The 22,190-nt window shown below is 45.0% G+C and overlaps 1 protein-coding gene across 1 annotated transcript in view; it reads right to left on the reverse strand.

Annotated features, from left to right (window-relative positions):
• Positions 1–22,190, reverse strand: part of pkd1a (polycystic kidney disease 1a) — a 211,401-nt gene that overhangs the window by 42,866 nt on the left and 146,345 nt on the right. Inside the window, exons 27-32 of the mRNA XM_080206859.1 lie at positions 16,855–17,050; positions 13,382–13,552; positions 12,590–12,733; positions 9,249–9,459; positions 6,573–6,699; positions 1,428–1,541 (exon numbers count right to left, since the gene is read on the reverse strand). Coding sequence (XP_080062985.1) covers positions 1,428–1,541; positions 6,573–6,699; positions 9,249–9,459; positions 12,590–12,733; positions 13,382–13,552; positions 16,855–17,050 — 963 coding nt within the window. The remainder of the gene's footprint in view (positions 1–1,427; positions 1,542–6,572; positions 6,700–9,248; positions 9,460–12,589; positions 12,734–13,381; positions 13,553–16,854; positions 17,051–22,190) is intronic.

The following is a 22,190-nucleotide window of genomic DNA, read 5'->3' on the forward strand; positions in this document are numbered from 1 at the left end:
CCAGTCTCAGGGCAGGAGCAATGGGAAAATCCTGCCCAGTACCTCTGACAGGGCAGCACCCCCTCAGTATTACGTTGGATGTGTCAGGTTGATTTTCTGGAGTGGGATTTGAACCCACAACCTTCTGAAACCTCCCCGTAAAGGGGACAGTGGCTGCATGAAAAACTATTGAGTGATGATATAAGTGATGTGCATTTTTATATCATTTGTAAGTGGTAGCTGAGACCTGGAGAAAAAGCTTGGCTCTGTGGAGCAGATTATGAAATATCTGAAAGCAATACTAATTACGGGCTGCTGTGATGACGTGTCCTGATTTGATAATCAGGAAAAGACTGTAAAATACTTTGCCATGAAGAAGCTCTTGTGACTAAATGTGTCCAATTGTATAGATGAGGCCAGGTTAAGTTGGATAGATGAGGCTTATATTCCACTGAGTGTAGAAGGAACGGCACAGTGATTGGTACTGCTGCCTCACAGCGCCAGAAACCCAGGTTTGATTCCCAGCTTGGGCCACTGTGCGGAGTTTGCATGTTCTCCCTGTGTCTGCATGGGTTTCCTCCACGTTCTCCGGTTTCTTCCCACAGTCCAAAAAGAAGTGCAGTTAGGTGCGTTGGCCATGCTAAATTCTCCTTCAGTGTGCCCGAACAGCGCCGCAGTGTGGCAACTAGGGGATTTTCAGAGTAGCTTCACTGCAGACTTAATACTTGTATCACAAATAAATACATTAAAGAGTAATCTAATCGGAGTGTTTAAAATGAATGAAGGACAGTCCAGAGATGTGCAGGTTTGATGGATCAAACATGATAAATGGCATGGGGTTACAGGGATAGGGTAGGGGAGAAGACCTGGGTAAAATGCTCTGTTAGAGAGAAATGTGGACTAAATGGGCTGAATGGCTTTCTTCTACACTGTAGGGATCCTAATTGACGGGGTAGATAGAGAGAAAGTACTTCCTCCGGTGGGAGAGCCAGAAGGAAAGGAACGTAACCTTAAATTTGGAGGTAGGCCAGGATTTCTTCTCAACCAAAATAGCTGTTGAGGTTGGGCCGATTGGAAAAAATTTCAGAACTAAAATTGTAAGAGTTTGCTGCGTTAGGGTATTGAGGAGTTAAAGTATAGATCAGGCATGGACTAATGGAATAGTAGAAGGTTGAATCTCTGCCCCCTGTTTCTGTGATACTAGGAGCTTGCTTGAAAGTAAATGTGGACAATTGACTTTTTAAGCATCATGGAATGAACTCAGTACAAGGTGCTTTTGTACTCCAAAACAGGATGTGGAAATCTTGCTGTTAACGAAAGAGTGGATGCTGCACTTGATGGAATGTGTTGAGAGATAGAGCAGCCTAATAGGGGTGGCACCAACTGATTCATCTCAAGTGTAGGGCCATTAATTGTCGAACATGTAGTGGCAAAAGCCTCTGGGTTACCTCCTCCAGGTTATCTGCAAAGGTCAAGAAAGAGCTGCCTGCCGTCGAGGAATTGATGTAGTCATCGATTTCCAGCACATTTGATTCAAGTTGACTTGGGTCATTCATAGACACCTGTGGAGATACAACAAACATTGGCTGAACATGATTTGTATAATTCTCAGGTTTCTCTGAAATCTATCCTCTAAAATAGCTTCACAGCGTTACGGGAATGTGTTTCCTGACCTGTATCCGATTGGGCTGTATATGTTTGGTAATTATGGGATGTAGTGTATAGTAGAGCCAAGGGAATACACCAGCATCACTCTGCAATGTACCATCCCAATGACTGCTGCAGTACAATTGAATATCAACTAAATTAGATGGGACTTGAGTCTTTTTTACTGAAGTTAGCAGTGGGAATAAAGGGTTTAATTTGACCTTTTGTATTGATGCAGCATTGCATTCTGCTGAAATATCGCACAAGGTAAAATTTTCCCATCCTGCCCACCACAGGAACCATAGCGGCTGGGACCATGCAAAGGTTTATTGACCTTGGGCGGGATTCTCCGGCTTTGGGGTGAGCGCGGCTGGAAAATCCCATCCATAATCTAAACCATTGTATTCTCTATGGCTTCAAACAATGAGGGGTGATCTCGTTCATGGGACATGGGCATTGTTGGCATTTATTGCCCATCCCTGGTTGCACAAGGGCAGCTGAGAGTCAACCACATTGCTGTAGCTCTGGAGTCACATGTAGGCCAGACCAGGTAAGGACGGCAGATTTCCTTCCGTAAAGGATATGAGTAAACCAGATGGAGTTTTTCCAACAGTCGACAACAGTTTCAGGGTCATCAGTAGATATTTAATTCCAGATTTTTTTATTGAATTCAAATTCCATCAGCTGCTGTGGCGGGATTTGAACCCGGGTTCCCCAGAACATTAGCTGATTAATAGTCTAGCGATAATATCACAGACATCACCTCCCCTAGCGATAGGTTACAAATTCCCATCTTCTGTAGATACTAGGGGGTCGGTAATGAGAGGACACAGGTGATTGACAACAGGAGCAACTGTGGCACGAGGAAAGTTTTTTTTAAACACAGTGGGCAGCGGAATTCTCCCAAGCCCCCGCTGACGTGTTCGATGGCAAGCACGGTGGGAGGATTCCAGATCCAGTGTCCTGAGGGGGGGGGAAAAAAAGAGTGTCCATTTTTCAGCCTCCCGCCTCAGGAGGTCCATCTTCATTTTCATAGCCTCCACCTTATCTCTTTAATAGTGGGTCGGTGACGTTGGACGCCTTTCCAATATGGTGCAATGATGGGCTATTCGCCATCCAGGCTTGCCCTGCCATGAACGTGGCATTTATTATGGCGGGTGCATAATGAGGTTAGGGCTGGTGGATTTGGCATATTTTTCCACCGCCTGCTGCAACTGGAAACAGTGCACATTGCCTCCCCCCTCACGGGCCCATGGGACACCACGCTGTCTCGAATCGGGAGAATTCCAACCAGTGAGTTGTTGGAACCTGGAATGCCTGAATGCACTCTCTCTGGTAAACTGTACAACAGAGTTAGATAAATACTTGAAAAGAAAATATTTACAGCGTTACGGGGAAAGCAGGTGAATGGAACTGGTTCTACCAAAGAGCCGGCAAAGCATTGTGGACTAAATGTCCTCCTCCTGTGTTTATCATTCTGTGATGGTATCACTTGCTCTCATAGTCAATCTCAATGTCTTACTTCCATGTGAGCTGACTTGCACTGCCTTCTATCCACTTGTAAATAATGGGTTCCAGCTTTAGGACAGTGAAACCTCTGTGAACTAGACTGGGTTTCCATATTGTTCACAAATGTAATTATCCAATAACCAGGGGGCAAGTAGGTCCTGAACTCCAAAGGCAATAAAGCAAAAATCCAGAGCATTGACTAACACTGTTCAGATACCGCTATTCAAATCTAGCCGACTGTCAGCTACAGTGGGCAATCGTCAAGGGCACTGTAGCCATAATATATATGCAGTTGGTCCAGAGACTAGGGTGCTGAATCTTAATAAAGGAAACTATGAGGCATGATTTAGCCTTGATAGGCTGGGGAGAGTTACCTAAAGGGATGACAGTGGACAGGCAATGGCAAACATTCAAGGAACGCACGGGGGGACTGCAGCAACTGTTTATTCCTGTCTGGCACAAAAGCGAATTGGGTAAGAGGGCCAATCCATGGTTTATAAAGGAAACTAGAGAGTATCTGATCCAAGGAAGAAGCATACAGATTGGCCAAGAAAAATAATAGGCCTGAGGACTGAGTGCAGTTTAGAATTCAGTAGAGAAAGACCAAGGGATTGATTAAGAAGTTATGAAAGTAAGCTTGCAGGGAATATAAAGACTGACTCTAAGAGTTTCTACAGATATGTGAAGAGAAAGAGGTTGGTCAAGGCAAATGTAGGTTCCCCTACAGACAGAAAGGGGGGAATGTATAATAGGGGACAAAGAAATATCTGAGCAACTGAATACATATTTTGGTTCTGTCTTCGCAAAAGAGGACACAAATCAGATGCCAGAAATGTTGGACAATGCAAGATTCAGTGATAAGGAAGAACTGAGCAAGATTACTATTAGAGAAATGGTGCTGGGAAAATTGATGGGATTGAAGGCAGATAAACCCTCAGGGCCTGATAATCTACATCCCAGAGTACATAAGGAATGGCTCTAGAAATAGTGATGCAATGGTGGTCATCCTCCTGAGTTCTATAGGCTTGGGAACAGTCCCTGCAGATTGGAGGGCAGTTAATGTCACTCCAATATTCAAAAAGGGAAGTAGAGAGAAAACAGGGAATTATAGATTAGTAAGCCTTACATCGGTAGTGGGGAAAATTCTCAAATCCATCATCAAGGACTTTATAGCAGAGCATTTAGAAAGCAGTGGCAGGATCAGACAGAGTCAGCATGGATTTATGAGGCAGAAAAATGCTTGACAAATTTGTTGGAATTCTTTGAAGATGTAACTAGTAGAGTTGACAAGGGAGAGCCAGTCAATGTAGTATATTTGGTGTTTCAGAAAGCATTTGATAAAGTCCCGCATAAGAGATTATTGTGCAAGAGTAAAGCGCATAGGATTATGGGAAATGTATTGAGGTGGATAGAAAACTAGTTGGCAGCGATGAAACAAAGAGTAGGAATTAATGAGTGCTTTTCAAATTGGCAGGCAATAACTAGTGGGGTGCCACAGGGATCGGTGCTGGGATCCCAGCTATTCACAATGTACATCAATGATTTGGATGAAGGAATAAAATGTAACATCACAAAGTTTACAGATGTTACCAAGTTGGGAGGGATGCAGAGATCCTTCAGAATGATCTGGACAGATTGAGTGAATGGGCAAATCAATGGCAGATACAGTATAATTTAGATAAATGCGAAGTTATTCACATTTCAACAAGAAGGCAGATTATTACCTGAATGGCTGTAGCTTGGGAGAGGGGAGTATGCAGCGGGACCTGAGTGTCCTTGTGCACCAGTTACTGAAGGTAAGCATGCTGGTGCAGGAGGCGGTAAAGAAGGCAAATGGTATGTTGACCTTCAGTGCGAGAGGTTTTGAGCACAGGAGCAGGGATGTGTTGTTGTAATTATACAGGGCCTTGGTAAGGCCACATCCAGAGTATTGTGCGCAGTTTTGGTCTCCTTTTCTGAGGAAGGATGTTCTTGCTCTCGAGGGAGTGCAGCGAAGGTTTACCAGAATGATTCCGGGGATGGCAGGACTGATGCATGAGGAGAGATTGACTCGGTTAGGATTGATTTCATTGGAGTTAGTTAAATGAGAGGCGCTCTCATGGAGACTTATAAAATTCTAACAGGACTGGACAGGGTAGATGCAGGGAGGATGTTCCTGGTGGTGGGGGAGTCCAGAACCAAAGGTCACAGTCTGAGGATTCAGGGTAGACCATTTAGGATGGAGATGAGGAAACATTTCTTCACCCAAGGAGTGGTGAGCCTGTGGAACTCATTATCACAGAAAGTAGTTGATGTCAAAATATCGAATACATTCAAGAGGCAGCTGGATATAGCACTTGGGATCAAAGGTTATGGGGAGATTAGGCTATTGAGTTGCACGATCAGCCATGATCGTAATGAATGGCGGAGCAGGCTGAAAGGGCCAAATGGCCTCCTCCTACTTTCTATGTTTCTTTAAACATACAAATTAGGAGCAGGAGTAGGCCCTTCGGCCCCACGAGACTGCTCTGCCACTCAATAAGACCATGGCTAATCCAAATATGGCTTAAATTCTGCATTCTGTCCCCCCACCACCGATAACCTTTGACTCCCTTGCTAGTCATGGGCCAGCATGGTAGAACAGTGGTTAGCACTGCTGCCTCACAACACCAGGGACCCTGGTTTGATTCCTGGCTTGGGTCACTGTCTGTGTGGAGTCTGCACATTCTCCCCATGTCTGTGTGGGTTTCCTCCAAGTGCTCTGGTTTTCTCTGAAAGATGTGCATAAATTCTCCCTCAGTGTAGCCAAACGGGACAGGACTGTGACGATTAGGGGATTTTTCACATCAACTTCATTGCAGTTTTGATGTAAGCCTACTTATGACATTAATAAAATAAACTTACTGCATCTGTTTCCCTCCGCCTTATAAATATTCACTGACCCTGCCTGCATCGCTCTCACATTTCCAAAGATTCACAACCCTCAGAGAAAAAATATTCTGCTCATGTCTTGTTTTTAAACCATGTCTCCTGATTTTAGTCTCTCCCACAAGGGAAAACCTCCTTTCGGCATCCAGTCTGTCAGGATCCCTAAGGATCTTATACGTTTCAATAAGGTCACCTCTCATTCTCCTAAACTCCTAAAGGATACATCCTGCCAACCTTTCCTTGTGAGATATCCCGGTATCAGTCGAATGGACCTTCTCCAAGCTGTTTCTAACAGAGTAAGTTCTAAATGGGAGAGTTTGATGGACTGAATCCACACCTATCCTTTTAATAATTGGTCACGTTCTCACCAAGGAAATGGTGCAACGTTGATGCTATTTGCTAGGCGTCCGTTCTATTATCCAGATCCTTCAGGAAAAGTGCGACTGAACTCTGAACCTGGGTGAATACGGGAGATATTCGATTCACAGTGCAAAAGGATTACAGCGCAATTGAGAGATGTTTGAGCTTACCCTGCTCCGAGCTTTGCGGAAGAGTAAAATGATGAATAGGTAAATCGGATAGATGATTATGCTGGATACAATGCCAGCCGCTACACTCTCTCCACTCACAGGAACCAGAGTTGAAATCGGAACGTTGCTGGAAAATAAGTTCAGATATTTGTACAATTATTTGCTGAGCCATAGTATAAGATCTTTGAATAGCCTAATAAAGAAAAACTTATGAGGGATTGAAATAATTTGTTTCATGCAAAACATGGTGATAATCTGGGACTCTTTGCTTTACTACACCAGTGCAAGTGTCAAGTATTTCTTCAGAAGGCTATCCTCAAATGCAGGCAGCAAAAATTATCCCAACTTATAAAGCAAAGAAAGGGTTTAATAAAGAATATCCAGGATGAATCCAAGCTTCCCATAGCTCCCAGTAGGGTCTTATTTATAGTGAGTCAGCTGGTCAGCTGACCATCACATCATTCTCTAATTGGTTCCATGGTTCACTGGGTCAGCTGATTCTTACGGATTGTTACCATTGGCCACATTACATCCAATACAAAGTTGTCACTGGTTACATACTAATATCAAGAGGGGTTTTTACTGGGAAAGGGTATCAATGAATATGGAGCAAAGCAGGGTAGATGAGTTAAGATGAAGCTCAGCCATCACTTCTTCAAGTAGTAGGACAGACCTGAAGGGCTGAATGGCTTGCCCTTATTTCTAGACAATAACCCTGAGGTAAATGATTTTTTGGATTTTGATTTGATTTATTATTGTCACATGTGTTGAGATACAGTGAAAAGTATTATTTCTTGTGCTAAACAGACAAAGCATATTGTTCATAGAGTTCATGGAGAGAAAGAAAGGAGAGGGTGCAGAATGTAGCAGAGAATGATCAAGCATTATTACAGAGTTTGAAAGAATTAGAATATAATTTTAAAAGGGTGGCACAGTGACACAGTGGTTAGCATTGCTGCCTCACAGCGTTAGAGACCCAGGTTCGATTCCCAGCTTGGGTGACTGTCTGTGTGACGTTTGCATGTCTCCCTGTGTCTGCCTGAGTTTGCGTGGGTTAGATGGATTGGCCATGCTAAATTGCCCCTTAGTGTCAGGGGATTAGCTTGGCTAATGCATGGGGTTATGTTGATAGGGCTTGGGAGGGATTGCGGTCGGTGCAGACTTGATGGGCCGAATGGCCTCCTTCCGCACTGTCGGGATTCTATGCTTCTAAAAGCACAGAACAAAAGTAAAAGATAGAATTATAGTGTCTGCTGGGCACAGCTTGCGAGAAGTCGCCACACTCTGGTGTCATCAATGGAAATCTCCCTCCCATCACCATCTATTATAAACCTCTGGATGCCGGGTGAGGTTTGGATATACTTCACCTTGTAGAGAAAATTGAAGATAGGCTTGCAAATTGGTTTGCAGCCAATCAACAAGTTTATTAAAAATGGGAAAGCCTGGTGTTTTTCATTAATCTGATACTTGTACAGAATAGTCCTGGAAATTCCCATTTTAATTTATTTGAAGCATTCAGAGGGACAGGAGGAAGTATAGAGTTCTTCATAAAACCTCAGGCGCTGTAAATTGATGCTAGAGAAGAGGATGTGAAACCCATCCCATTGCCCCAGCAACGAAAGAACGAAATGGAAATTTTTGGAAGTTTACAGTTGAAATATAATTGTTGACTATGATGGAAATGTGTGCCTGGTTAGCCATTCTGTGGAACAGTAGTAACCTCCTGGAATACGAATCCAGATGATTAGCAATCTGTGGGTCGGGAGTTCGAATCCCACCACACTGAACGTTAACAGCAATCAATTAATCTGCCGAGTTCCGGTCTGACACTATAGAAAATGAGCAGGAAAGCTGGCAAATTGTCTTTTAAAACCCAGCTGGCCAATTCTTTCCTTCAGCAAAGGGAACCTGTCACCCCCTACCCAGTCTCGCACAATGTCAGTGGCTCTTAGAACATAGGACAGTACAGCACAGGAACAGGCCCTTCGGCCCACAATGTTGTGCTGAACATGACAACGAATCAAACTAATCCCTCCTACATGCCCTTGGTCCATATCCCTCCATTCCTTGCATATTCATTTGCCTATCTAAAAGTCCCTTAAAAGCCCCTATTGTATCTGCCTCCACCACCAACCCTGTCAGCGTGTTCCAGACACCTCCCACTTCCTGTGTAAAAAAAACTTGTCCCTCCCCCATCTCCTTTGAACTTTCCCCATCTTATGCCCCCCCCCGCTTAGTATTTGACATTTCAGCTTTGAGAAGATTCTGACTGTCAACTCTATCGATGCCTTTCACAATTTTACAGATTTCTATCAGGACTTCCCTCAGCCTCTGCCCTTCCAGAGAAAACAATCCTACTTTGTCCAGCCTCTCCTTTTCGCTCATACCCTCTAATCCAGGCAGCATCCAGATAAACCTCTTCTGTACCCTCTCCAAGGTCTCTTCTTCCTTCCTATAATGTGGTGGCCAAAATTGAACACAATATTTTAAGTGCAGCCTAACCAAAGTTTTTTAAAAGCTGCAATATGACCCCCTGATTCTAGCACTCAATGCCACTTTTCTTCACGCTGTCTGAAGCAGTTTAGCAAGCTCAAGGATTCTTTGGGTCCAATGCCATGGCTTTTCAGGACAATGAAAGAAGAGGCTCTGGTTGAAATAAAGAAGGATGAATGGTACCTTTCTCTTTCATCACTGACGATTCCATACCATACTGCGCCAGCACAGAAGAAGAGGTATATCAGTACAAGGCAGCAGGTCACCCTCTGGACTCTGGTGAAGCAGCTGCGGGGTGGACGGTCCCAGATGGAAAGCCAAATGTGCCCCTCCGAGAATCCTCTTTGGATCTCCCCCGTGAATATGCGGGAAAACTCCTTCAGTCTGGCTTCCGCTGCACAGAGAAAATGGAAATAAAACAACGACTGAATCCTTGTTCCCAGTATGATAATCCTGCCTGAGCCTCAGGAATTGCTGGTCAAAAAAAAAACATGGAAGTTGTGCCCAATATGAACAATAATCATTTCTTACAAAATCAGTTATAAAAAGAAATCTTAGTATCAAGAATGTTCCCGATGGTGGGGGTGTACAGAACCAGGGGTCACTGGCTGAGGATATGGGATAGACCATTTAGGACGGAGACGAGGAGAAATTTCTTCAGCCTGTGGAATTCACTAACACCGGAAGCAGTTGAGGCCAAAATATTGAATGTTTTCAAGAAGTACATAAATGTAGCACTTGGGGTGAATGGAATCAAAGGATATGGAGGGAAGGCAGGAACAGGATATTGAGCTGGATGAACAGCTGTGATCAAACTGAATGGTGGAGCAGACTTAAAGGGCTGAATGGCCTTCTCCTGCTCCAAGTTTTGATGGCTTTATTCACATGATTTGGGCATCACTGACAAGGCTAGCATTTATTTCCCATCTTTAGTTACCCTTGGGAAGGTGCTGGTGAGTCACCACCTTGACCACTGAGTGTCCTGTTAGACCGTGCCAGAGGGTAGCTGGGAGTCATACAGTCATTGAACAACACAGGACAGAAACAGGCCCTCTGGTCCATGCTAAACGTGTTGTCCTTCCAGCTAATCCCAACTGCCCGTGTTTGGCCTGTATCCCTCTAATCCTTTCCCAACCATGTACTTATCCAAATGCTTTTTTAAATGTTGCTATTGAACTACTTTCTCTGGTACCTTATTCCATATATGCACCACCCTCTGTGTGACGAAGTTGCCCCTCAGGTCCCTTTTAAATCTTTCCCCCCTCAGCTTAAACCTATGCCCTCTAGTTTTCAATTCCCTATTTCTGGGAAAAAGACTGTGCGTTCATCCTATCTATTTGCATATTGCTGTGGGTCTGGAGCCACATGCAGGCTAGACCAGACCAGACTTCCCGATAGGACATTTGTGGAAATATTTGGGGATTTCAGAGCAATCGGGTAGTTACAATGCTCACCATCACTGACACTAGCTTTTTGTTCAAGGTTTATTAAACTCATTGAATTTAAATTCCCCAGCTGTTACAGTGGGATCTGAACTCACTTTGTTGGATCATTAGTCCAGGCCTCCGGATTGCGAAAACTGAAACTGCTCAGAACTGAAATGCTCATTAACCTGGAACGTTAGCTCTGTATTTCTCTCTCCACAGATGCTGTCAGGTTTACGAAGTATTATCTGTTTTTATTTCTGTTTCCAAACAGTATTTTGCTCTTTATAATAAAAACAAAGTACTGAGGATACTGGAATCCAAAACGAAAATGGAAAATGCTGGAAAACCTCCCTTGGTTATCTTGACTCGAAACGTTGGCCCAATTCTCTCTCTCCACAAATGCTGTCAGACCTGCTGAGACTTTCCAGCATTTTGTTCTTGTTCATCTGGACTTCCAGAACTGCCTGTTGGTGGCACGCTGGCACAGTGATTAGCACTGTTGCCTCACAGTGTCAGGGGCTCGGGTTCAATTCTGGCATTGGATCACTGTCTGTGTGGAGTTTGCACATTCTCCCCGTGTCTGCGTAGGTTTCCTCCAGACGCTTCGGTTTCCTCCCACGCTCCAAAGATGTGTGGATTTGGCGAACTGATCATGCTAAATTTCATCTTAGTGTCAGGGGGATCAGTAGGGTAAATATGTAGGGTTGCGGGCATAGAGCCTGGGTGGGATTGTTGTCAGTGCAGGCTTGATAGGCCAAATGGCCTCTTTCTACATTGTAGGGATTCTATGATTTTGTGGCATTGTCTGGGATCACACGAGAGTTCAGAAAAAGGGGCATAACCTTTATAATTCGAGCTAGGTTGTTCAGGGTTGTCTTGGGTCAGATCCTGAGGGTGGATGTGGAGAGGATGTTCCCTCTTGTCGAAGAATCTAGAACCAGGGTGTCACTGTTTAAAAATAAGGCATCACTCATTTAGGACAGAGATGAGGGCAATTTCTTTCTCTCATAGAAACTAGAAGCAGGAGTAGGCCATTCAAGCCTGCTCCACCATTCATTTTGACCATGGCTGTTGAGGCTGGTCATGCATTTTGGTCAGAAAAATGGGAAGGCGACTTATTATCTAAATGGGAAGAGACTTTGGGGTGCTCCGGTGCAGAGGGATCTGGGTGTCCTTTTTCACGAGTCACAGAAAAGCATGCAGGGAGAGCAGATAATAAAGAAACCAAATGGAATGTTGGCTCTTATAGCTAAAGGAATAGAATATAAAGGTAAGGAAGTGTTGTTGCAACTATACAAGACATTGATGAGGCTGCACCTGGAGTATTGCGCACAATTCTGGTCCACTTAATTGAAGAAAGGTGCAGTGGCATTGGAAGCAGTTCAAAGAAAGTTCACTGGACTGATTCCAGAAATGAGGGGCTTGTCACATGAAAAGAGATTGAACAGTTTAGGCCTATACTCTCTGGAATTTAGAAGAATGAGGGAGATCAAATTGAGGTACACAAGATGATAAAAGATATGGATGAAGTAGACATGGTGCAGATGCTTCCTTTTGTGGGGCGTTCTTTTGTGGGACCTCATTCAAGAGGTCTTAATCTTAGGATAAGGGGAAGCAAATTTAAAACAATGTTGAGGAGATATTACTTCTCCGAAAGGGTTGTGATTCTGTGGAATTTGCTACCGCGAAGTGCAGTGGATGCTGGAACAGTGAATACGTTTAAGAAGGAGTTAGGCAGGTTTTTAATTAGCAATGGGTTGAAGGGTTATGGGGAGAAGGCAGGAAAATAGGGACGAGGAGCATATCAGCCATGATTGAATGGCGGAGCAGACTCAATGGGCTGAATGTCCTAATTCTGCTCCTATATCTTATCAACCCATTGAAAATGTCAAGACTGTGATTGATAAGATTTTGTTTGGGGAAGGGTATGGAACCAGGGTGGGTGGATGTAGTATCAGTCAGATCAACCATGATCCAACTGAGTGGCTCAATGTGCTTAAGGGGGCTGAGTGGTCTCCTCCTGTTTGGAAGAACCCTATCACTGGCAGAGGTATGGACACACTCATGTTGACCTCTCCCCCAAACAGACGGACTTACTTGCAGCGAGGAACTCCTTTTCCACAAGGCCGTCGTTTCGGTCATTGTCAACAGCCAACCAATCGTTCACCAAAAAGTAATAGCTGTTATTGGTCTGTAGATCCTTAATTATTACATGCTGCAGGTACCATGATGGGGTAAGACCTAGTGTGTAAAAGACAGGCGTAATCAACACCAGGATATATGAACCGAAATTGAGGTAAGTATACTAAAAGGTTGCTGTAGGCAGCTCTACTAGCACTAACTATAATTTACATCTGGACTGTTAATTTTTATGTCAGAACATGGTGCTTTGTACTTTGACCAAATATAAGACTTTCATTATTCCTGGCAGCTGGACTTGTTCGTCTGCACCTCTAGAACTGGGCGGCACAGTGGTTAGCACTGCTGCCTCACAGCGCCAGGGGCCCGGGTTCAATTCTGACCTCGGGTGACTGTCAAGTTAGTACATTTTCCCTGTTTCTGTGTGGGTTTCCTCTGGGTGCTCCGGCTTCCTCCCATAGTCCAAAGATGTGCAGGTTAGTGTACTGGCCATGTTAAATTGTCCCACAGGGTCCAATGATGTGCAGGTTAGCTGGACTGGCCAAGCTAAACTGTCCCACGGTGTCCACAAATGTGCAGATTAGTTGGATTGGCCATGCTAAATTACCCCTTATTGGCCAAAAATATGTAGTTTAAGTGGATTAAAGGAGATGGAGGGCCTGGGTAAGATGCTCTGTCACAGAGTCGGTGCAGAGTTGATGGGCCAAATGGCCTCCTTCTGCACTGTAGAGATTCTATGATTTTTGTTACCTTTATTGTCGTGCCAGACCCGAATCTTCCAGATGTTACCAAGGCTGTTATCAGTTGCAATCTGAAATATATCCACGCTGTTCCTGTGAAAAGCATCCTCACGGTCCAGGTGTCTGTGGCCACTCTTATCCTCTCTGCCGTACAGGCTGATTCCCACGTGAGATGATGTGCCTGTTGGTTTGCGAAGGGCAAATTAACACGTCATTTTCATCAATGATCAAATTCATAGCTCTTTCCGAAGCCGTATAGAGGGCTTACTGACAGCTCTCAGCACCCTACCGAATGGAAGGATGCAATTGTTCTTGAGATGGTAAAGGAAAAAAAAACTTGTACTTATATAGCACTTTTCACGACCGCTTGATGTCTCAAAGCACTTTACCACCAATTAAATTCTGTAGTCATTGTGGTGTAGAAAATGCAGTGACTAATTTATGCACAGCAGGGTGGCACGTTGGTACAGTGGTTAGCACTTTTGCCTCACAGCACCTGTTCGGGTACACTGAGGGAGAATTTAGCATGGCCAATGCACCTAACCAACAGTTTGCTTCTGAAACTTATTCCTGCATGGATAAAATCAGAGATAAGGGTCAAGGGCGAGAAGCTAGACATGGGAGAGGTGTGCAGGGAATCAGGGACAAGATATCTGTACATATACAGGTTACAAGTTTCTAAGTATTCCGATCATCAACAACACATCTTGGTCCCTCCACGCTGACACTATAGTTAAGAAAGCCCACCAACGCCTCTACTTTCTCAGGAGGCTAAAGAAATTCGGCATGTCCACTATGACTCTCACCAATTTTTTACAGATGCACCATTGAAAGCGTCCTTTCCAGATGTATCACAGCTTGGTATGGTTCCTGCTCTGTCCAAGACCGAAAGAAACTCCAAAGAGCGGTGAACATAGCCCAGTCCATCACTCAAACCAGCCTCCCACCCATTGACTCTGTCTATACTTCCTGCTGCCTCAGAAAAGCAGCCAGCATAATCAAGGACCCCGAACATACACTTTTCCACCTTCTTCTGTCGCAAAGAAAGTGCAAAAGTCTGAGAATACGTACTGACAGCTTTCTTTCCTGCTGCTATCAGACTTTTGAATGGACCTATCATTTTTTTAAACTGAACTTTCTCTGCACCCTAGCTATGACTGTAACACTACATTCTCTAAAAGAGAGAGTGCAGTTCAAAGATGTGCAGATTAGGTGCCCCTCAGTGTCAGGGGACGAGTTAGGGTGGATGCATGGGGTTATGGGGATAGGGCCTGGGTAGGATTGTGGTTCATGCAGCCTTGATGGACAGAATGGCCTCCTTCTGCACTGAATGCTTCTATGATTCTTTCCTTCTCCCCTATGTACTCTATGAACAGTGCAATGCACAAGAAACACGGATAAATGTGTAGTCGTCCATTTTGGCAGAACCAGTGGGATGAACGAGTACACTATCAAGGGCAGGAGTCTTAGTAGTGTTGAAGAGCAGAAGGATCTTGGGGTCCAGGTCCACAGGACTCTTAAATCGGCCTCGCAGGTGGAGGATGTGGTCAGGAAGGCGTATGGTGTACTGGCCTTCATTAATCAAGGGATTGAGTTTAGGAATCGGGAGGTAATGCTGCAACTTTATAAGACCCTTGTCAGGCCTCATTTGGAGTACTGCGCGCAGTTCTGGTCGCCTCACTATAGGAAGGACGTAGAAGCTATTGAAAGGGTACAGAGGAGACTTACAAGGATGTTGCCTGGACTGGGAGGCATGCCTTATGAAGTTAGGTTGAGGGAGCTGGGACTCTTCCCTGGAGAGGCGTAGGTTGAGAGGCGACCTGATAGAAGTTTATAAAATGTTGAGAGGAATAGATAGGGTGGATTCTCAGAGGCTATTTCCCCGGGTTGAAATGGTCGCTACGAGAGGACACAGATTTAAGGTGCAGGGAGGCAAGTACAGAAGTGATGTTAGGGGTAAGTTTTTCACTCAGAGGGTGGTGAGTGAATGGAATCGGCTGCCGTCAGTGGTGGTGGAGGCGAACTCGCTGGGGTCTTTTAAAAGACTTCTGGATGAGTATATGGGATTTAATGGGATTGGGGGTTATAGATAGGTCTATAGATTGGTAGGTGTTGATGTGATCGGCGCAACTCGTGGGCCGGAGGGCCTGTTTGTGCTGTAGTGTTCTATGTTCTAAACAATACTTTCCACTGTATCCCAATAATATGAACATAATAAATCAAATCAAATATACAAACCCAGTAACACAAAGTGTACTCAAAGGAAAACTGGAAGATATTATTTGTGTCCCATAATTGAGGAGACTACAATTAGGAGCAATGACAATCCATTTTATAATCTGGGTAAAACAGACTTATTCTACTTGTAACAGAGGAGATCTTTTATTTTCCTTATCTGAATAAAACTATTCACTTCAAATGAGTTTCTAATCCTTGACAGTTTTCAATTCAACAGTTTTTATTGCCACAACCTTGGCACAGCTAGACTGTTCGCATGTCAAGGCTCTTTAAAAATAGAATAATTGTGCTGAACAGCAATAAAAACTGAAAGTGTTGGAAAAAAAAACTCAGCAGGGCTGGCAGCATCTGTGGAGAGAGCAAAACATAGTTAACGTGTTGAGTCCAATAGAAACATAGAAAAACAGGAGCAGGAGTAGGCCATTCCTGGCACTGGAGACCACTCCACCTTTCAATATGAAAATGGCTGATCCTCGAACTCAGTGGCACATCCCTGTGCTCTCCCCATACCCTTTGACATTTTTAGAGTCTAAGAATCTATCTGTTTTCTTCTTCAATATATTCAGTGACTTGGCCTCCACAGTTTTCTGTGGCAAAGAATTCCACGCCGCCCTCTGTGAGTGGAGAGGTTTCTCCTCACCTCAGTCCTAAATGGCCTACCCAGTATCCTGAGATTGTGACCGCTTGTTCTAGGCCTCCCAGCCAGAGGAACCTACATCCCTACATCCAGTGTGTCCACCCCTGTTAAGAGTTTTATACGTTTTAATGAGATCAGATTGGGCTGGTGCAGTGGTTAGCACTGCTGTCTCACAGCACTAGCAACTCGGGTTCGACTCCTGGCTTGGGTCACTGTCTGTGTGGAGTCTGCATGTTCTCCCTGTGCCTGCATGGGTTTCCTCCGGGTGCTCCAGTTTTGATGTGGATATGCCGGTGTTGGACTGGGGTAAACACAGTCCAAAGACATGCTGGTTAAGCGCATTGGCCATGCTAAATTCTCCCTCAGTGTATCTGAACAGGCACTGGAGTGTGTCAGCTAGTGGGTTTTTACAGTAACTTCATTGCCTTCTTAATGTAAGCCCATTTGAAACACTAATAAATAAACTTTAAATCCCCTCTCAATCTTCTAAATTCCAGTTGACCCAATCTCTCCTCATAGCAACGGTCCTGCCATCCCAGGGACTCTTCTCTTTGGAACTGCTCAAGAAATAAAAGACTGATAACTGAGTGAACAACACGGCCTCTCACCTGACCCTCTGCCCCAGCCAGTCTTCACCAGGATCTCATATTTGTAGAATCCGTCCTTTCCACACAGGGGGATGACTCCAACTCGATTAATGTCTATCATGTCCAACTTCCGAACGATGAGAGCTGAGACAGCGTAGATGACAAAGCAGATGCCACACGTGAGCAAGACAATGTAGTTCTTCATAATAGGCGAAGGCTGAGCAAGATAACAGGAGGAGAGAGAAGGAAAGATTTGTTTAAGTGCTCTCATCCCATCAAACATCTTCACTAACTATTCCAACAGCATGGAAGGCCAAAACTCCTTGATTTGGTAGGAGTGCCACAAATTGCACACAGAAGCCTTAAACACATAACCCATTTAGACTTTACCCATTTTATACTCTCCCATTGTCAGATTGTATAATTCTCTCAATTAAACTCAATTCCACCTGGCATTTCAAGTGCTCATCTAAATGCTTCTTAAATGTTGTGAGGGTTCCCACCTCCACCACCCTCTCAGGCAGATTCTCACCACCCTCTGGGAGAAAAGTTTCTTTCTCAAATCCCCTCCAGATCTCCTGCCCCTGACCTTAGATCCATGTACCCTGCTTACTGACCCTTCTACAAAGAGGAAAAGTTCCTTTATATCTACTCTATCTGTGGCCTTCATCATTTTGTACACCTCGATCGTGTCCCCCCTCTGCTCTAAGGGAAACAACCCCAGCCTCTCATCATTGCTGAAACACTCCAGCCCAGGCAACATCCAGGTGAACCTCCGCTGCACCTTTTCCAGTGCAATCACACCCTTCCTATAGAATGATGCAACAGGAGACCATTCGGCCCAACGCCTTTGTGCCATTGTTCTGGTGGAGCAACCCAATTACTCCCGCATCCCATCGCCTGTTAATTCTTTCATCCTTGCAGTGTTTATCCAACTTAATCTTGAATGTTATTCCTGAAAGTGTCTGTCTCCGTCACCCATTCAGGCAGCGCAGTTCTGATCATAACAACTTGTTGTATAAGGAAGGCCAGAATATTTCCTCATGTCCCAGTAGGCTTTGAGAGATACAGAATGGGCAGCTGGCCTGAGATTACTCTATTTAAACCATCAAAATGATCTCAAGAAAGTTTTCTCTACAGTTTTGGGTGTGGCTCAAGCACTGTTCTAGGCTTCTGCCTATGGCCTAGTGGTACAGGTTACTGAGCCAGTAAACCACAATGTTCTGGGGTTCAAATCCCGCTAGAGTTAAATCAGTTAAAGTAAGCTTGCATAACTATATGTGAAATCTAAGGAAACGAACATTGTTAGTATAAATGGAGAGAATGAAATGTAACTGTGCTGAATAGTAGTGACTCTAAAATTTAGAAAAAATTCTATGGATTGCTTAGCACTGTTTTCTCACAGGCCTATATTCTCTGGAATTTAAAAGAATGAGGGGAGATCAAATTGAGGTATACAAGATGATAAGAGGTACGGATAAAGTAGACGTGGAGTGGCTGCTTCCTCTTATGGGGCATTCTAGCACGAGAGATCATAGTCTTAGGATAAGGAGAAGCAAATTTAAGACAGAGTTGAGGAGAAACTACTTCTCCCAAAGGGTTGTGAATCTGTGGAATTCACTACCCCAAAGTGCAGTGGATGCTGAAACAGGGAGTAAATTTAAGGAGGAATTAGATAGATTTTTAATTGGTAATGGGTTGAAGGGTATTGGGGAGAAGGCAGGAAAATGGGGGTGAGGAGCATATCAGCCATGATCGAATGGCAGAGCAGACTCGATGGGCTGAATGGCCTAATTCTGCTCTTATATCTTATGAAGCGCCAGGGATCCAGGTTCAATTCTGGCCTCGGGTGACTGTCCATGTGCATATTTTCCCCGTGTCTGCATGAGCTTCCTCTGGGTCCTCTGGCTTCCTCCCATGGTCCGAAAGGCGTGCAGCTTAGGTTGATTGTCCGAGCTAAAATTGCTCCTTAACGTCAGGGTAAATATATGGGGGTTAAGGGGATAGGACGTGGGTGGCATTGTTGTTGGTGCAAGCTCGATGGGCCAAATGGCCTCCTTTTGCATTGTGGGGATTCCATGATTGGGAGGTTAAAAATAAAGCAGCATTATGATTTGACAGTGCCAATTTGTGCTTTATAATATGAATCGGGACATGTTTAGATGAGGAGACATTTTCACGTAGCTCCCTCCGTGGACAAAGAGCTCCCGTTGACCAACTGTGACCTCCATTTGGGAACACTGTGGAAAGGTCAGTAACTCTGAACACTTCCATTAATCCGGCTGGGAGCGGGCCGGAAGCTGCAGGCCAGAGACAATTGTTTTCCAATGGAATATTTATCATTGCACAAGAAGTAGGAAGCAGAAATCTGGGAATCATTACGAATGCCGTGAGGAGCAATTTATTTCTCCATGTTTATGCTCAGAGGATCTGAACAGTCTTTCGCTCATCAGCTCGCTCTTAGGGCTCTTTTTTTTATAGAATCCTACAGTGCAGAAGGAGGCCATTCGGCCCATCGACACTGCACCAACCACAATCCCACCCAGGCCCCATTCCCATAACCCTATGCATTTACCCTTGCCAGTCTCCCTGATACCAAGGGGCAATTTATCATGGCCAATCTACCCAACCCCCATGTCTTTGGGCTGTGAGAGGAAACCGGAGGAAACTCACGCAGACACAGGGAGAATATGCAAGCTCCGCACAGACAGTGACCTAAGCTGGGAATCAAACCCGGATCCCTGGTGCTGCCAGTGCTAACCACTGTGTTGCCTTACCGCCCCGATTTCCCATTTCATGTTACATTGTCCCATCAGCCATGGTGTTGGAGGAAGGTCGCAGTTGAAATGCGTTTATTTATTCGTGTCACAAGTAGGCTTTCGTTAACAGTGCAGTGAAGTTACTGTGAAAATCCCCTAGTCGCCACACTCTGGCATCTGTTCAGGTTACACTGAAGGAGAATTTAGCATGGTCAGTGCACCTAACTGGCACGTCTTTCGGACTGTGGGAGCGCCCAGAGGAAACCCACGTGGACACAGGGAGAACGTGGGGGCTCCTCACAGACAGTGTCCCAAGCTGGGAATTGAACCTGGGTCCCTGGCACTGTGAGACAGCAGTGCTAGCCACTGTGCCGCCAAGTACAACTCCTCCTCGCCGTCTCTAATGTTTGTGGTTTTCAAAGTTGTTCGGATCAGCAGCCGGTGGGTAAGATGTATGTTTCCTGCCCACACAGAGACTCATTAGTTAGAAACAACCAAATGTACAGGGCTGAGGGCAAAATATGTTAAAGTTTCAAGGGAACGTGGGTTAATCTATCTTTCCCGTTATTGTGCGGATCGATTGTCTGCACACATATTGCATTTTTTTAAAAAGTGTGCCTTACTCCAGAAGTCCGGCAATAGTGAATTTTTCATTTTGGGGAGGGATGGGATCATTTTAGGGTTTTGAGGGCAGGGGAGCTGTAACCAACACCACTCCTCCCTACCCCACAGAGTCTTTGGACTGCGAGTTTGTGCTTTTAGAAGCTTCCTAGTGACAGAGGGCCTTCGAGCGTCAACTCCATTTTTTAACCTGTGCCCCTGAGAAAAATTCAGCTTCCTGTAAAGAAACCTGCAAATGAGGCACAGCCGCAGACCAAGGAGCCTTAACTCACTTGACATGGCAGTGAAAGGCAATTGAGGTAAGCACAGCGTTTCTGCGGCAACTTCCGGCTTCTAGAACCAGATGGAAGCCATTTGCTACGGCTTACTGCATTTTACTGTGACTGATCCTCCCGTTCTGTGCCTCACTGAAGCCTAGCGCTGCCACATCAAACACTGCTTTTTGAAAAAAATACAAATATTGAACCAATTTGCTCCAAACCGGCCCTGGGAACAGCGCACGTGGCTGATTTAATCGTTGCAACAACAACGTGCATTTAAATGGCAGGAGAGAGTCCAGAACCCTGGGTCACGGTCTCACGATACAGAGTAAACGATGTAGGACAGAAATTTCTTCACCCAGAGAGCGGTGAGCTTGTGGAATTTGCTACCACAGGAAGCAACTGAGGCCAAGACATTGTACGTTCTCAAGAAGGGGTTAGATTTCGCTTTTGGGGCTAAAGGGATCAAATGGATGGCACAGTGGCACAATGGTTAGCACTGCTGCCTCACAGTGCCAGGGACCCGGGTTCAATTCCAGCCTCGGGGTGTGGAGTTTCTCCCCGTGTCTGTGTGGGTTTCCTCCGGGTGCTCCAGTTTCCTCCCTCAGTCTGGTTAGGTTGATTCGCCATGTTAAATTGACCCTAGTGCCAGGCGATTAGCAGAGTAAATATGTGGGGTCATGGGAATAGGGCCTGGGTGGGATTGTGGGCGGTGCAGACCTAATGGGCCGAATGGTCTTCTTCTGCACTGTACGGATTCGACGATTCTGTTCTATGATATGGGAGGAAGTGGGAACAGGTTACTGAGTTGGATGATCAGCTATCGTCAGAATGAATGGCAGGGCGGGGTCAAAGGGTTGAATGGTATATTCCTGCTCCTATTTTCTATGTTCATATGTTTCGTTAACATAGTAAAACATTCCAACACGTTTCCTTGGGGAATTACCAAACAACGATTTGAAGCTGAATTGTGCGTGGAGATATCAGAAAAGGTGATCATAAGCCCAAGTGACAGGTTTGAAAGGAGCTCCTTGAAGGAGAGTGGGGAGCTTGGGGGGATGGGGGTGGAATTCTTAGGCCATTAGCAGCTGAAGGAAAGGCCACTGATAATGGAGTATTGAGACACGCTTAAGGATAGAAACACAATCAGTGGCAGGGCCGGCACAGTGGTTAGTACTGCTGCCTCACAGCACTGGGGTTCGCATTCAATTCCCGGCTGTGTGGAGTCTGCACATTCTCCCTGTGTCTGCGTGGGTTTCCTTCGGGTGCTCTGGTTTCCTCCCACAGTCCGAAAGACATGCTGGTTAGGAGCATTGGCCGTGCTAAATTCTCCCTCAGTGTACCCGAACACGTGCCGGAGTGTGGCGACTAGGAGGTTTTCACAGTAACTTCATTGCAATGTTAATGTAAGCCTAATTGTTACTAATAAATAAACTAAACTAAACAATCTAATAAATATACAGGTTGTCATTCAATAACAATACGACGTGACAGTTTCAAAGTCACGTTTTGTTGCCATATCTCATAGAGAAAACATTTCTATTAAAAACTGGAGGAAATGTAGGGTGTAGCAAAGGATAAATCCTCAGCAATTATAGTGTCCTGGGTGGGACTTTCCAGCTGCACCCAGCCCAAAACTGGAAGATCGCACCTGAGGTCAATGGACCTTTGCGTGGTCCACCCCCCCCGCGACAATTCCCATGGCAGGAAAATCCCC

Source organism: Carcharhinus amblyrhynchos, chromosome 18, assembly GCF_965287045.1.
Source record: "Carcharhinus amblyrhynchos chromosome 18, sCarAmb.v2.hapA, whole genome shotgun sequence".
Classification (NCBI taxonomy): domain Eukaryota; kingdom Metazoa; phylum Chordata; class Chondrichthyes; order Carcharhiniformes; family Carcharhinidae; genus Carcharhinus; species Carcharhinus amblyrhynchos.